The sequence below is a fragment of the Rousettus aegyptiacus genome, unplaced genomic scaffold (genome assembly GCF_014176215.1).
Source record: "Rousettus aegyptiacus isolate mRouAeg1 unplaced genomic scaffold, mRouAeg1.p scaffold_m13_p_2, whole genome shotgun sequence".
NCBI lineage: Eukaryota > Metazoa > Chordata > Mammalia > Chiroptera > Pteropodidae > Rousettus > Rousettus aegyptiacus.
In genome coordinates this window covers 129,731,050-129,746,758 of record NW_023416295.1, presented here as the reverse complement: position 1 = coordinate 129,746,758, position 15,709 = coordinate 129,731,050, and the positions used below count along the sequence as shown (strand labels likewise).

General features: G+C 42.6%; 1 protein-coding gene across 5 annotated transcripts in view; it reads left to right on the top strand.

Moving 5' to 3' along the window:
- Window positions 1-15,709, top strand: part of SCN8A (sodium voltage-gated channel alpha subunit 8) — a 166,685-nt gene that overhangs the window by 133,279 nt on the left and 17,697 nt on the right. For 3 of the 5 annotated variants that reach the window (XM_016142642.2, XM_016142646.2, XM_016142643.2), the window contains exons 16-21: window positions 545-901; window positions 3,691-4,161; window positions 4,664-4,781; window positions 5,272-5,426; window positions 7,832-8,005; window positions 13,553-13,675. In XM_016142642.2, the coding sequence (XP_015998128.2) occupies window positions 545-901; window positions 3,691-4,161; window positions 4,664-4,781; window positions 5,272-5,426; window positions 7,832-8,005; window positions 13,553-13,675 (1,398 nt within the window). The remainder of the gene's footprint in view (window positions 1-544; window positions 902-3,690; window positions 4,162-4,663; window positions 4,782-5,271; window positions 5,427-7,831; window positions 8,006-13,552; window positions 13,676-15,709) is intronic. The other 2 variants (XM_036236494.1, XM_016142648.2) reach the window with 1 other exon arrangement.

Below are 15,709 nucleotides of genomic sequence, written 5' to 3'. Positions count from 1 at the left end.
CATTATCATTCTAAGGCTTTTAGCCAAGATCTTGTAATTGTTCATCTGAATGAATATAAAATATAAAAATTTCATAATTGACAGATACTAAAAGTTCTGTTCTCTGAATTAATATCATCTTTTTTAAAGAGATGGGTGATTTATTGTCACTGTCCTTACCACACTGATATTTTGGTTCGCTACAAATTATATGTCCCTTGAGAAGTCCAGGGAAAAGCAATAGGAAAAGAATATGTTCATGCATGGCTTTTTTTTTTTTTTTTTTAAGTAGATTTGACCCAGAGACTGCTACAGGGATTAGAGGCAGTATTCATAATTCTTAGTTCTTAATCTTTCTCTTACTATGAAATTAATCAGTTTTCCCTTATTCGTACCTCAGTTTCTTTCATTTTGGTCTAAGACCATTAGAAAGTCCTAGGAATTTCCCAGTGGTGCTCAATAAATTTAAATTGATCGTACTAATTATATCTGTTTTTATTTTAGGCGTATGGTAACAAAATGGATGGAGTATCATTTGGGTTTTGTTTGCTTTTTTCCACCTTAGCTCCGAGTCTTCAAATTAGCCAAATCCTGGCCCACACTGAACATGCTGATCAAGATTATTGGAAATTCAGTGGGTGCCCTGGGCAACCTGACCCTGGTGCTGGCCATTATTGTCTTCATCTTCGCCGTGGTGGGGATGCAGCTCTTTGGAAAGAGCTACAAAGAGTGTGTCTGCAAGATCAACCAGAACTGTGAACTCCCTCGCTGGCACATGCATGACTTTTTTCATTCCTTCCTCATTGTCTTTCGAGTGTTGTGTGGGGAGTGGATCGAGACCATGTGGGACTGCATGGAGGTGGCAGGCCAGGCCATGTGCCTCATTGTCTTCATGATGGTCATGGTTATTGGCAACTTGGTGGTTAGTACTAATTTGTAGATCTTTTTGTTCTTTGCTCTGAACATCCTACCCTCAGTGTAGAAGCCTAGTCTGCTTAATCTTTCCGCTGCTACCTTACACGTCTGTGTTGGTTTTAATTCTTTCTTGGCCCAAGAACCCTAAGGTACAAATGCAGGAAAGGAGACTGCTATTTACAGAGGCCTACAGAGTCATAAGCCCCACAACCTGCAAACACTTTTTCATAGTTATGGAAACAAACTCAGCAAAGTTAAGTGGCTTTCTTAAAGTCACACAGCTGGTAAATGTCAGGGCTTGTATTAGATCCTACGCTTCAAACTCTATGCTCTTTCTACAGAAATTTCTTTCATCTATACTAGATTTTTTCAACTTTGACATTATTAACATTTGGGGATAGATAATTCTCTGTTGTAGGACTGTCCTGTGCACTGTAGAATATTTAGGAGTTTCCCTGGCCACTGCTCTTCACTGGTCAGTAGTGATCCCCACCCCAAGTCGTGATGACTGAAGGTGTTTTCAGACATTGCCACTGTCTCCTAGGGGGCAAAATTGCCCTCTATTAAGAACTGACCTAAATAGTTTACTGACCTAAACTATTTTAGGGTTTTATTTAATTCGTATAAATGACAAATCACCTTCTTGCTTTACTCTGATCTGTCTTCCTGTTGTTTTCCACCTCTGTATATAGGACATTCACCAATAGAGATTTTACACCTTGTTTCTCAGTATAATCTGAAAACTAACAGCAACGAGATGACTTGAGATTGTATTAGAAATGCAGAATCTTAGGCCCCACCCAGAGCTACTGAATCAGAATCTGCATATTTGAACAAGACCTTCAGATGATTGACATGCACTTTAAGTGCATGAGAAGTACCAATCTTTTAGATCAGGCCAGATCCCACTTGCAAGTATAGAGGAAGGTGGGCTGGAAGAAGGCAAACTCAGATGATCCCTTGTAAGCTCATCCAGATTAGTTCTTTATTCTTTTCTGCCGTAGAGAAGCACACCAGTAGAGGGTCCCTACTTAACCAGCCTCTGAAGCAGCTGTGTCCACCCTCTTCTTTCACTTGACCAGTAACAATAGACACTGTGATTTTCCTTTTTTTTTTTTTATCTCTCTCCATTCCCAGCCACCTTTCCCATGGTCCTAATCTCTCTAGTCTTTCCACTTCAGTGAATACAGCTATTGCCTACTGGTACGTAATAGGATCAACATTTACCAGCCCTGACTCACCACCCTTTCTCTAGTCTCCTATTCTCAGTTATCTCAAGGACATCTCCCCATGACTGTCTACAGATACCTGAGCACATGGCAAAGTCACCTATTATTTCTGCTTTTGACAACACCTTTCCAGGTTCCCCTTTGTTCAGTCCTTCTGCTCATCTAATCTCTAGGAATCTGTAACTGTAAGTCTCTTCTGACTGTTTTCTCTCCACTCCCGGTAAATATCCGACGTCTTTCATACATCTTTCTTCATAGTTTTTCTAAGATCTGCTCCTCCCTTTCCATTTCTGTAACCCATCCAGTATTTCTGAAAGTGTGGTCTGAAGACCACCTGCATCACAGTCACTCAAGTTTCACTCACTAAAAAAAGCCAAGTCCCACGGCCCACACCAGATCTACTGAATCAGAATCTCTTAGGTGAGGCCAAGGAAATATGTATTTTTAACAAGGAGAGTCTTATGCATGCTAAGGTTTGATATTGCTGTAGCCTAAACCATACCCTTAACTCATGCAAGTAGTTGCTTCCTAATTCCTAGTCTCCCCTTCTGTATATAGCTTGTAGGAATGGCTTTCTCAAATCCTATAATTATCTGTGACTCCTTAACTCAAGAACCAATAGTAGATCCAATTAAATAAAATTCAAATCCCTGGCCTTCAAAGCCCTCTCCAGTTCAACCCCATTTTACCAATAGACTTTTTTAAATTTTACAAAGTACCTAGAAAATGCAAATATAGAGTGCATTTATTGTTTCCATCCCTCCCACTCTGCACATACTATTATCTCCACCTAAAATATATGCCTTACTCTTCTTCAGAAGTGTGACAAAGTAAGGGCCAAGTGTAAATCAAGAAGTGAACACCTCTCCCACTTTTCAAAAGTAAGTCTTAATAAAGATAAATTCACCTTAAAGCTCAATGTGGTAAAATAGGAAATTAAAACAGAAAGAGAAATAGAGAAAGAAAGCTTGTATCAGATAGCTTGACACTTAGATATACAACAAAACACAAAAGTTACCATCACTGTCTTGCTAAATCTATTTTTATTTTAATAAATGTTAGGAAAACAAAGAAAATTAGTTTTTACGATAAATGACATGAAATGTATTTCACTTCTACCTTCTTGATTTGTTTTATGAAGGTAGGCTTTCCTAGCCTCATTTTTTTCTAACATGGCATCTACTGCTCATGAACACATGGCACATATGCACTCTTTAATCCTCCCCAGGAATCCGTAGACACCTCTTTGGTTTTATTTTGGGGGGATTTTCTTCCAAAATGGATATCATTTTTGCTTTTACTAACTATTAAAAAGGTAATATATTTTGGAATGTGCGTGTATGTGTATAATGTAAAACTATAAAAGAACCAAGAAAAGAGGTGCTAAGCTTCTTGTATTATAACCGACAATCAAACAAAATGCTTACTAATATCATGAGCATTTAAAACACCATGTGGGCCAAACAAAATGCATAAGTCTATAGGCTTCTAGTTTCCTAGTTTAGTGGATAGTTTATCTAATACCATCCTGCGTTCACGCTTCTTTTTTCTAATGCTACTGGTACAGGTGCTGAACCTGTTTCTGGCCTTGCTCCTGAGCTCCTTCAGTGCAGATAATCTGGCAGCCACTGACGATGATGGGGAAATGAACAACCTACAGATCTCAGTAATCCGTATCAAGAAGGGTGTGGCTTGGACCAAAGTGAAAGTGCATGCCTTCATGCAGGCCCACTTCAAGCAGCGTGAGGCTGATGAAGTGAAACCTCTGGACGAGCTGTATGAAAAGAAAGCCAATTGTATCGCCAACCATACTGGTGCAGACATCCACCGGAATGGTGATTTCCAGAAGAATGGCAATGGCACCACCAGTGGCATTGGCAGCAGCGTGGAGAAGTACATCATTGACGAGGACCACATGTCCTTCATCAACAATCCCAACTTGACCGTGCGGGTGCCCATTGCTGTAGGCGAGTCCGATTTTGAGAACGTCAACACAGAGGATGTTAGCAGCGAATCGGATCCTGAAGGCAGCAAAGATGTAAGGTCCCAGACTAGAAACCAACCTTGATCCTGTGTGAGAACAAACAGGGCCCTGTCAGCTCCGGGCATTGGTTCAGCAATGTGCTTGGTAGAGAAATCCTGGAATAGCCAACTCACCCCCCCCTGTTGTTCTTCCCGAGATATTCCTGGATCTATCTCCATCATTTCTAGATCATCTAGGTCAGAGGCCGGAGTAAACCCTCAAGTACTTCCTTGCCGTTAGTCTACCTGAGCCGTATCCCTGAGACCCACCTGTAGCCACATTCTGTTTAGAGAGAAGCACTGTCATCTGTGAGTGGGTTTTCATGTTATACCTCATCCTGACTAAAGTTTCCAAGGCCCTGTAGTAATTGTTTGCCCATCATAGTTGGATGATAAGTTTTTAATAAGAATTTTAGAGAAGAATTACAGTTGGTACCTCATTCACATCAGAGGTAGTCAGCATAGAGTGGAAATGTTGCCGCACAGCTGCTTGACCTCCCTTGTCCTTGCCTGTCTAGAAACTGGATGATACCAGCTCCTCTGAAGGAAGCACTATCGATATCAAACCAGAAGTGGAAGAAGTCCCTGTGGAGCAGCCTGAGGAATACTTGGATCCAGATGCTTGCTTCACAGAAGGTGAGAAGGGGCACGTGGCACTTGCACTGAACACAGATTTCTGCCAGGGGTAGTGGTTGGATGAGAGGGCGAGGGCTCAGTGGCTATTTTCAAGAACTTTGTTCCCCACCTCATCATTTTGAGGGCAATTGATAATTGTTTTTCCCGTCCAAACTATTCTCAAACTTTTCTTTGTCCACTTTCTCTTGGCAGCCCAGAAACTTCCACTAGAAAGGCCTATTCTGTCATGGCTGTGTCTGTCTCCCGACTCCCCTTTTCTTCTCCCTCACTGCTTCTTTATAGGACATCTTCCCAACTCCAGAGGGCCCTGTAGCCTGCAGCATAGCCTCAGCCCTGCCACCCTGTTTCTGTATCAGGCATTCTGATTCAGCCACTGTACTCTCGGCTGAGTGGTGGGGCAGCACCTGGTGGGGCCTGGGTTATGGAGGAGAGGACAGGGCTGGGTGGGGCACACTCCCACGATCTGACCTGCCTCTCCCGCTGGTGCCAGGTTGTGTCCAGCGATTCAAGTGCTGCCAGGTCAACATCGAAGAAGGGCTAGGCAAGTCTTGGTGGATCCTGCGGAAAACCTGCTTCCTCATTGTGGAGCACAATTGGTTTGAGACCTTCATCATCTTCATGATTCTGCTCAGCAGTGGCGCCCTGGTGAGGTCCAGGGGAGAATATGCTGGGGAAGGGTTTATAGGAACTAGTGGGAAAGACTGGACGGGGCCCGAGACCAATTTCTCTGAGAACACAGATTGGCTGTAGACCCGAGGATAATAGTCTGTTGTGCTTTGGGCTGGTGTTTTGATCCTTTAGAATTAGAATCCACACTTGTTCACGATCTGATCCTCAGACTCATCATGATCCCTCTCAAGCCTAAAACCCTTTCATCAGGATAAGAATACAGATTATTAAGTATCTTCACTGTTTGGTTTGCCCTATTCTAAGCAACTTACTAAAATGAACTTCCCCTTCTCACCTAGTCCCCCAAATCTCTTGCTCTTTACCTTTCAGTTACCCAAGGTATGGGGTAGGAAGTGTCCCTCCACCCACTTCTCCCTCACACCCTACTGGATTTGGAGGACCTGCGACGTTAGCGAATATTTAGAGTCAGATCTGTGGTGCACGGATTATTTATAGTCACGTGGTTATAAGTGCTCATCAGTCCAGTGGGCGAAGCTGACAGGGCACTGAACACACAGGCTCCTCCCCTGCTACGACTGATAATCTTGGTCTTTGCTTTCACTGTTAGCTGGATTGTAACTGAGGAGACCTGGACAGTGTCCAGGGGGAGGGAGTTATTTCCTAGTTGACTAGATTTGAGGACAGCAAGGACTAGAGACACTATATACGTGTTTTTTTTTTCATTAAAGGAAAAGTGAAGAATGCAGAATTTTGAAATGTTTCTTTTTTAAAAGGTGGGCACATTTATGTAGGTGTGGAATCAAAGCTTAATTTGGAATCAAAAAAAAGGGAAAAACCCCAAATTAAGTGTTCGAGATCCTGTCAGTGACTTGCGAAGTGTTGCTGACCTGTGAGCTGGGAGTCTACAAGAGGCTGAGACAGGCAGTAACGTGTGGTAGAGAAGAGCACAAAGATACAGAAGACCAGATTTTTACAGGAAAGCGTCAGCACTAAAGCAGGAGGCAAAAAAGAAAAGACGGCTTGATGTCCTTGGTCTGAGTGAAGGGGAGCCACTGTCCTGTCCGCCTCTGAGCCATTTATTGCATTAACAGGCATTCACGCAGTGCTTCCTAAAGCGCTGTGGAGGCACCAGGATGAGAACCTGGTCTCTGCCCTTGAGGAAATGGAGGGTCAGACTAAAGCCAGTAATTATTGTCATCATCCTTATTTTTCAAATCTAGTAAACAGAAACGTAATGTAGTAGTGCACATGCTTCATCCTTTTAGTCATTTCTTTCCCATCCGCACACACAAAGAGCAGTAGTGAAATAAATGGTTTCAACTTTCTTTACTACTCACCTTTGACAATTTTTATTTATCATAATTGAATAAAGCAAGATACTTGACTCAGTACAATTATAGGCATGAGACTTGAGACTAACAAAGTGAAACAACTAAAATGTCTAAGAAAAGAGTAAAGTGTAGTTGCGGTGAGACCTCAGAGGGAGGGGATTAGAGCTTCCAGTGACATGCAGATCAGTCTTAGGCATCTCACATATGTTGGGTTATAGAATGTATTTCCACCAATGGAGTTAAGGGGACTTTGTTCCACCTCCAGTTTTTTTAATACTTTAGGAATTCTGTCCTCTTAGCACGACACGTGTACAGTCCATCCCTCTGCATGTGGGAATGCTCATTCCTTTGTATCAGGGAATTGTCTCATTCAGGAATTCCACAGAAGGAAAGTAGTATGAAGATTTTTTTCACCTGAGTGTCTCCCAGCCCCGTGACCCTCCACCTGTATCTGTGATGTTGGGGGCTGAAAGGAGAAAAGATTTTATTGTATAAACATATACAGTGTTGACAAGGAAGTGAAGAAATAGGAACCCTTGTATATTGCTGGTGAGAAAGTAAGATGGAGCAACCACTTTGGAAAACAGTTTGGCAGTTTCTCAAAAAATTAATCATAGAGTTACCATGGTCCGGCAATTTCACTTAGGCTAAGTTAAAGAAGCCAGTCACAGAACACTAGATATCATGTGATTTCATTTATATGAAATGTCCAGAATAGGCAAATCTATAGAGGTAGAAAGCAGATTAGTGGTTGCCTAGGACTAAGAAGAGAGAGAGATTAGGGGGTGACAGCTAAAGGACGTGGGCTTTCTTTGGGGGTAATGAAAATACAGTAAAACTGATTGTGGTGATAGATGTACAACTCTACTAAAAACTGTCAATTTGTACACTTTAAATAGCTGAATTGTATGGTATATCTCAATAAAACTGCTTTTTTCAAAAAGCAATTTATAGCGGGGATTAAAGTGAAAGACACAGGAAGCTGATAATAGGCCAACCACAGGTGGGAGGAGCAGCCCAGGATGGCAGTACTTCCGATGTTGCTTGTCTACCTTTAGGCACTACAGGCAGCTGCTGCCTCTCTTTCAGGCCTTCGAGGACATCTACGTTGAGCAGAGAAAGACCATTCGTACCATCCTGGAATACGCTGACAAAGTCTTCACCTATATCTTCATCCTGGAGATGTTGCTCAAGTGGACAGCCTATGGCTTCGTTAAGTTCTTCACCAATGCCTGGTGCTGGCTGGACTTCCTCATCGTGGCTGTACGTGTCCTGCTTTCTACTTCCCACCCCCTCTAGCAGGAAAACAAAAACAGAGATTTTTCTTCCTCTAATGGCTGGAGTGTAAGACGAGATTTAGATGTAGGTCTGGGTAAAGTTCCTTTCAGAGCATTCAGAGCTTAGCTTCAGGAAGGGGGCTCTGAAGTCCTTGCATTTGCTCCAGTGAGTAACCAACCAGCTCCTCACCCTGGTGGTTTGGCTTACAAGATGCAGAGATAAGGAATGGGAAGTGGACTCATTGGTGTCAAAGCCCCTTGTTAATCAGGCTGGGAACAGGAAGGTTCTTGTCCCAACCAGCAGGATGTCTTCTTTCTGCTGCCATGAGAGGAGTGAGAGAATGAGGTGGGTGCTGCTGGGATTCAGGTGGTGGGGGGATGTAGCAGACTCTCCTGCTGACTGTTCCCATGGATGTGTCCATCCAACCCAAAATCAGTCTTCACATCAGACTAATCTGAACAGGTCAGTCTATCAGCGAGAAGGGGAGCTCACACCAGTATAAAGCCTCCTCTTCCTACACGTTGCCATTTCCACAGTGATGATCAAACTTAAGAAAGTCCTTTCTTCCCTCAGGTTCCAAGATCATCTCCAAGGCGTGGAGGCCATTACATCTGTCTTATTTTTCAGGGTGGAAGCTGCATCATCTAACTTTCTCACCCCACCAGCATTTGTTCTTTGTTGGCTTTTCTAACCATGATGATTTTCTCTTATTTCGTGTAATAACTAAAACTTTTTTCTTCCAGCCAAATCAGCATTTGAGTAAAAGGGTGAATGGGAATTGCAGGACCAGGGCCTATGGAGAATTCAGTTCCTGCTGAGGGTTGAGACGTGCCAGGAAAATAGAGCGTTTGAAGGCTGGGTTGATGCGTTTTGAATATAGGTGTTGTTGGCTGTACGGTAAACTGCCTATAGCATGCTTCTAGGATCTAGAATAGAGCACCATGGACATCTCTTCCTCAGATGACAGGAGCCCAGCACTCAGCAGTAGCAATGATCTGCTCTGTAAATGCAGAGTATCTACGTGGGTATCTACGACTTCCACAGTTAATGACTCATTTTAAGAGCTGTCACTATGCTTCCATCAGCATTCTCCATTTCAAAAAGCAAAACGTTTAGAAGGTGCCTAAATGAGGTGAGGTTACCCTTTGCCCTTACAGTGAACCAAATGGGTACTGCCCCAGGGAGCGCCAGCCTGAGATCCTCCTAGCGAGGTTTCAGCACTCCCTTCAGCAACCGTTGGTAGCACCTTGTGGCAGAAGGGCCTCCACCTCCCACAGATGGAAACGCGAGCTCTCAGAATTAAGACATAGGCTTGGGATAGGGCCCAGAGAACTAAAGTGATGCCAGGCCATCTCTCTTTCTAGAGAACAGGGAAGTGCCATAGAGTCTTCATTTCACTCTAATTCTTCAGGACCACCTAGAGTCAGGTAGGAAACCTATGGGAGTCCTAAAAGCCCTTCATCTTCTGGACCCACCAAGAACTCAGACAGGTACATCCACTACCATACTCCCAACAGCCCTAGGGAAGCTGCGATTTGGAACAAATCTCCCCCACCATGATGTTTGCCTCCACTGTCCACCCTAACCTAAACCACTTTCTTCCTCTTCTCTCTGGGTTGAGTAATCCTAGAATTCAGGGATAGTGATCAGGTATCCCATATCCCTTTGGTGCCCAATAAGCTGCAAAAAAAACATTAATAGTGCTGCACATCACCATTTAGTTAGTAAACATTTTTATCAGTTTGTATACTAGGTGACAGGGAAATAAAAAGCATGAGACAGGCATGTAGACAACTAACAGCAACCCGTAATCCTTCCAGCTTTTGGGAGTAGCTGGATTCTTACATTGCTGTGGGGCCTGACATGGCTCCTGAGAAAGCCTCTGTACCAGTTATTAGTAAACAAATATAAATCAAATACCATTCTCTATAGAATTGTCCCAGGAGGCATAGGGAGTCCGTCACAGGGGAGAGACAGGTGTGCTCCCGCCCCTGGGAAGCTTACACTAGCATGCAGGGCCACCCTGGCCTGATTCCAGGCTGACGGCAATCCAGCATTCTGGGAACAAGGCTTTCCCAGGTGCTCCCTTCTATTGACTTCTCTCAGACAGAGTAGTGCATTTTTGTCTTCACGTATCGAGTGTTTATTGAGCACTCACGACATGCAAAGCCTGCTGCCAGGTATTAGGGAGATAGAAAGTAGACAGCATGGGCACTTGTAAGGGTCAAAAAGATGAGACACACACAAATATCTACAATGGATGCAGAGAGGGCCCGGTTCCAAACCATGGCTGCACTGGTTGCCACTTTTGAGTTGTGGATGGAAAATAAGACTTAGAGTGACACTTGGGCAGCTGAAACTATCAGAGTTTTTGCTGTCATTTTGGGTAAAATGTCTAGTGCCCTTGGCAGTTCAGGACATCTGCAGTGTAAATTTTAGGTTCTAATTTAACACCATCTCTGAGAGACTCTTCTTCCTACCATTTCATCCATCAGTGACTGATGTCAGAATCTGTTATTCATCACTATGTTTGTTTCCCCAATGAATTTTCATTCTTCCTCATTGCCCCTTAAAGCTGCTGAGAGTACTTTTTAGAATCATGGGGTAATCCAGACAATTTCTAGGGTTAATTCTCTTTATTTTTAAGCCACGTGAGTTCCCAAACAGAGACATTTTATTTTGCTCAGGTTCTTGCTTGCATTGGAAGTCTTGTCCTGTAAAAGAATTTTGTGATCTTTTCCCCAAGGAACTTTGCCCCATCATATCCAGAGGTTAGCCAGCATATTGCTTCCAGGGATGGGAACTTGTCCTGAGTTCAGGCTACGAAAAACATTCTGTTTGAACGTGTTCACATCATTTTGGAACAGTCACCTAGTGTCTTCCCCTTTTTTCCCATGCCTACAGTCATAGATACCCTGTATTTTGACTTCTCAACCCTTTTTCTTTTTCAGGTTTGAGTCTTTCCTAAAAGTATACTTTAAGCAATGTTCTTATTATCTCCAGTGTGAGTTTAACATGGAGGTTCAGAGGACTATATGAAAGTCCTCAAGTACTAAGGAATAACCCAGATAGGATCCTTATTGATCTTGTCTCAGGAGCTCTTGGCCAGATTGATCAGTCAAGCGCAGATTTTCTCAACAACATTTAGAGCCAACCTCTTGGCATCTATACCTCCTCCCGCCCTTCCCCACTTTAGATCTATTTATTATCAGATAAATTACTACCCTCTCCTAAAGAGCTGAAGGCCTTCTTGCTTGTATGGGGCCTATAGCTACCCCAAACTTAGTTCTTTGCAGCCTTTACCTGGCATAATTTCACAGGACAAAGCTGATTAGGGCTATTTCAAACTCAAATACTTAGTTACAATGTGAGAGTTTACCTTCAGATGTACCTATCAGTGTCTCACTAAGAATCTGGCAATTTTAGATTATTCATGTTTAAGAGTTGGCTGTACTTAGCAGTGGTAGGCAAAAGATATCTCCATATAGATTCTTATTGATAATGATGGTTGAAAGTAAAATGATTGATTGGTGCTTCTGTGTCTTGATAAGTCTCTGAGGCCCTTGTTTTAGCAGAAATTGAACTCTGAACCACGTACCCTTCAAAGAGCAGGGGTAGCCTAATAGCGCGGCATTTAATTCCAGATTTGTTTTGGATACTGCCTAGGACTCCAGAGAAGATATTCCTACATTGATGAATTATGAGTACATGCATGTACATGCATAAGTAAAGGTTCACACCCCCCTGTTAAAATTGAAACATTGAAGTCTCCTCATCCCTGAGCCTCACTAGGTTATTGACCTTCTATTTCTACCTCCCACCAGTCCTGCTGCTTAATTATAAATGTCTTAATTTTTAAAAAAATAGTAATAAAAAAATTAAAAATAAGTTTTTGTGCAGTTCAGAGATACAGAATCAAAGAATTAAAGTCCTAGGATAGAGATAAAAAAAACAACAAATGAAACTAAGTTTTGGGTTGTTTCCTTTTTTCTCCTCTAAATTTGCTTTAAAATATCATCAGTTTAGACTAAGCAGATCTGTAACCACCACTTCCCAATAGAGGGAATTTAAGAATTGTTGATGGAAACACCTTAACCTATCCCAGAATAAAGGAAAGACCCAGAACCCAAGCATTCTAGGATTTGATCAACTGAAGATATTTTCAGGTCTCAGGTATGGTTAGTATCCAGTGTTAAGGGATCATCAGGGTAACTTCTCTGAGACCTCTGGTAGAACAGATAAATTTGCCTCTGGAAGAGCAGAAAACATTCAGTCATAGCTCTAGGCTTGGAGACCTGCTGACTTCTCCCCAGTAGGCCCATATGTTCAACTCTGGATTATTCAGATACCTATAACCCTCTACTGGGATATTGTCTTCTAACCTGCCAGTGGGGTAGGTGATCTGTCTGTGGGAGAAAGAGCTCTGGCCTGGGAATCAGGAGTGTGGGTCTTAATCCTGGCTTCAGAACTGCTGATGTGACACTGGGCAAATTCTTGTGTATTGGATGTATGGGTCTCACCTATATGGGTCTCATCTATTTCCTCCTATATAAAATAAAGTTTTAAAAATTCTTCTAAGACTCTTTCCATGTGTTATTTTAATAATGAGAAAATAGAAGGTTGTCCTGGAAAGGACATACCTGAGGCTAATTCATTTTGGGCCTTTCTGGTTAGAAAGAATGAGGATTATAAGGAGAAATATGGTTGCAGACCAACCTAGGTTCTTATGGCCATGAAGGAATCAGGGTTATAGTTAACCATGAAGGAGGCAGGGTTAGAGTTAAAAGGTGGAAGGATTATTATAGTTAAAAGCGATAAATAGAAGAATTGGTTAAGGGAGTTCTCATGGAGTCAAAATTCTGTCAAGAGGTTTCTTCATTTAGTTCTTTTCTTCATGGGAAACTGCAAAGTCAGCTGTGGTACTTATTGAATGTTTCCTTTTTGATGTAGTGACTCATCAAATTCCCAACCAGATGGTTTCTTGTCACCAGGAGTAAAAGAGCTTGTCCCTGTTGGAATCCCCTGATGAATGAGCTGAGGAGGGGGCAGCTTGTGTGGAGTGTGTGTATTTATCTGTATTCTTTTTCATAGGTACCATTAAATTTGTCTGGCTTAATTTAATGGGAACTTCTGGGACCTGCAGAGACTGTAAAGGGCGAGGGTAAGGTTTTTGTCATCTGTTCAGGCTCCTCTCCTTCCAATGGAACTTTCTCATTCTCTCCCTCTCCCTTCAGCCGCTTCCTTTCTCCAACTTGTATGTATGTCTACCGCCTTCTCTCGATTTCCTCTTCCCTTTGTGTTTTTTCTTCTGCCTCTCAACCACCTTTCCTTCCAGGTCATTTGAGTCCAAGTTGAAGTAGGCAGCTGATGTTACCCACTTCCTCTACCTGGGGGGCCCAACCTGTATAATCAGTGCTAGGGGCTTTGTTCTAACACTCTGGAACCTCTGTTTTCTTTCTTTTTTTTTTTTCTTTATTTATTTATTTTTGTTTCCTTTTTTGTTTTTGTTTTTTTTCTTCTGTTTCCGTGTAGGTCTCTTTAGTCAGCCTTATAGCTAATGCCCTGGGCTACTCGGAACTAGGTGCCATAAAGTCCCTTAGGACCCTAAGAGCTTTGAGACCCTTAAGAGCCTTATCACGATTTGAAGGGATGAGGGTAAGATACTAAGAGCAGCTGATCCTTCTGCATGCCAGTGGAAACTGTTTAAGCATGCTAGAACTGATCACATGGTGGAAAGATCATTCAGACACGAACTCTGTGATGCAGCTGCTATTTGATCCTCCACTCTCTCCCCCGCACCTGCTCTGTGCGTGGGGAGTTGCATTAAGCTGCCTCATCACGTTACTATTGGCCCCATCCCCCACAATGTGCCATCGCAGAACATGTTAACATTGGCTATTCTCATTTGGCCTGGCTTACCTGTAGTACTTGGGGCGGCTTTCTGGGCTGTTGATTTAATAGGGAGAATCACCAGGTGCAAAGAAGGGGAATTGTAACCCAGAGACCCACTGAAAAGCAATGGCCGCAGGCAGGGAGAGTGCTGTGTAGGGCCATCAGCCAGGTGGGGACTGTGGCCTTGGAGTCACTGAGAAAGCAGCTGAGAAAGAGCTTGAAGACACGATGGCAGGCCTGGAATTGGGGATGGAGCAGAAATTGGCATGGCCCTGGGAAAAGAAATGCTTTTCTTTTTATTCTGATTCCTCTTATTGCACCTTGTTGTTCTCAGCCCAGTCCCATAAGGACTGGCAGCCTCTGTCTGATAGCAAAGCTTTCCTCCTCACCCCCTACCTCCCTCTGCCCACGCTATGTGGTCCCCTATCCTAACGTTATCAAAATAACAACCAGGTACGATGCTAGATGAATATCAGCTAGTTCTCCTGACATTTCTCAACACCTGCTCTTCCTGCTTTGGTGATACTCCACCCGAATCTGAAGGGTGCAAGGTGCTGTCATCCTGCCAATTTAGAAACAAGGCTTCTGCTTTTGGTGCCTTTTTGCCGTCTCTCTTGATTTAAAAAATCATGCGTGTGTGCACATGTGCACACACACACACACTAAAAAAGTAAATTTCTTAAAATCTAGTGGACAACTAGCTTTTGGTGGTAATAGTTGTCCTGTGGTAATCAGAGAGGTCTGTTACTGTACTTAACTAGACCAAGAAAACTCATTTTAATTCAGATGTGGAATATATGCAGGAGAGCAAACCAGAGGATGTGTTTTTAAATGTACAAATATCAGAATGTAGGAATAAAAATTGAGCTTGCAGTAGTCCCATCAAAGCAAGACTAATTGGAAAATCTAGATACCAGGACAGTGCTGCTTCATTCATTCCTCATCGGTGACCCCTTGGCCACTATTCCATGAAGCCACCCACAGTTGTACAGGAAGGTAAAAATTTCACTGGGACTTGGGAATTTTGTCATTTTAGTTTATCCAGACAAATGCTTTTTGCAACAAATTTGTGTTTTCTTCTGTAGCACAGTCACAGTTTGGTTTACTAAATATAAGCTTTCTGCAACCCACCCAAAGCCATTTGTAGGAAGGTCATTTCCACAGCAGCATAAATTTATTTTAATTTAAAAAGCAAAACAAAACAAAGCAAAATGAAGATTCTTTCTCCCAAAGATGAGAGATATTTCAGAATGTGTGCAATGAGGTCATTGTTATACTCAGGCTGAATTTAAGGAGAGAGTATATTGCAAAGGACTCTGTTTTAGGTGGCCATAGTGATAGTGTCGTTGAAAATGGGATTAAAATGCTCTTTCCTGCTCCCCCGACTTCCCAATTTTATTAGAAAGGGTTAGTTAAATTTTTAAATAAATCACTAGTTTTATTATAGAGTTGAAAATCCATTTTGGTGACTGAAAAACTGAGGATTAAAAGAAGTCTGTTGAAGACGATATTCATGACATTGAACCCAGGCCCAGTAGCCTGTGATCCTCCAGGTTGCCCAGTAGTGATCCTAGGTCTCCTAAAATGAGACTGGTAATACTTGAAGAAAACCCAAGAAAAATGCCCAACTGACACTTGCTACTAACTTTTTCAGTCTAGATGCTTGTTGCTGTCAGTCCTATCCTGTGGCAGAAGTAGTCCTTGCCAGTTGGCTAGTGCCAGCTTGTTCGTGAGGAAATTATTTGAATAATCTGGATGCAGGAACCCATTTGGTGGCTACACCTCTTCCCTTTAGCT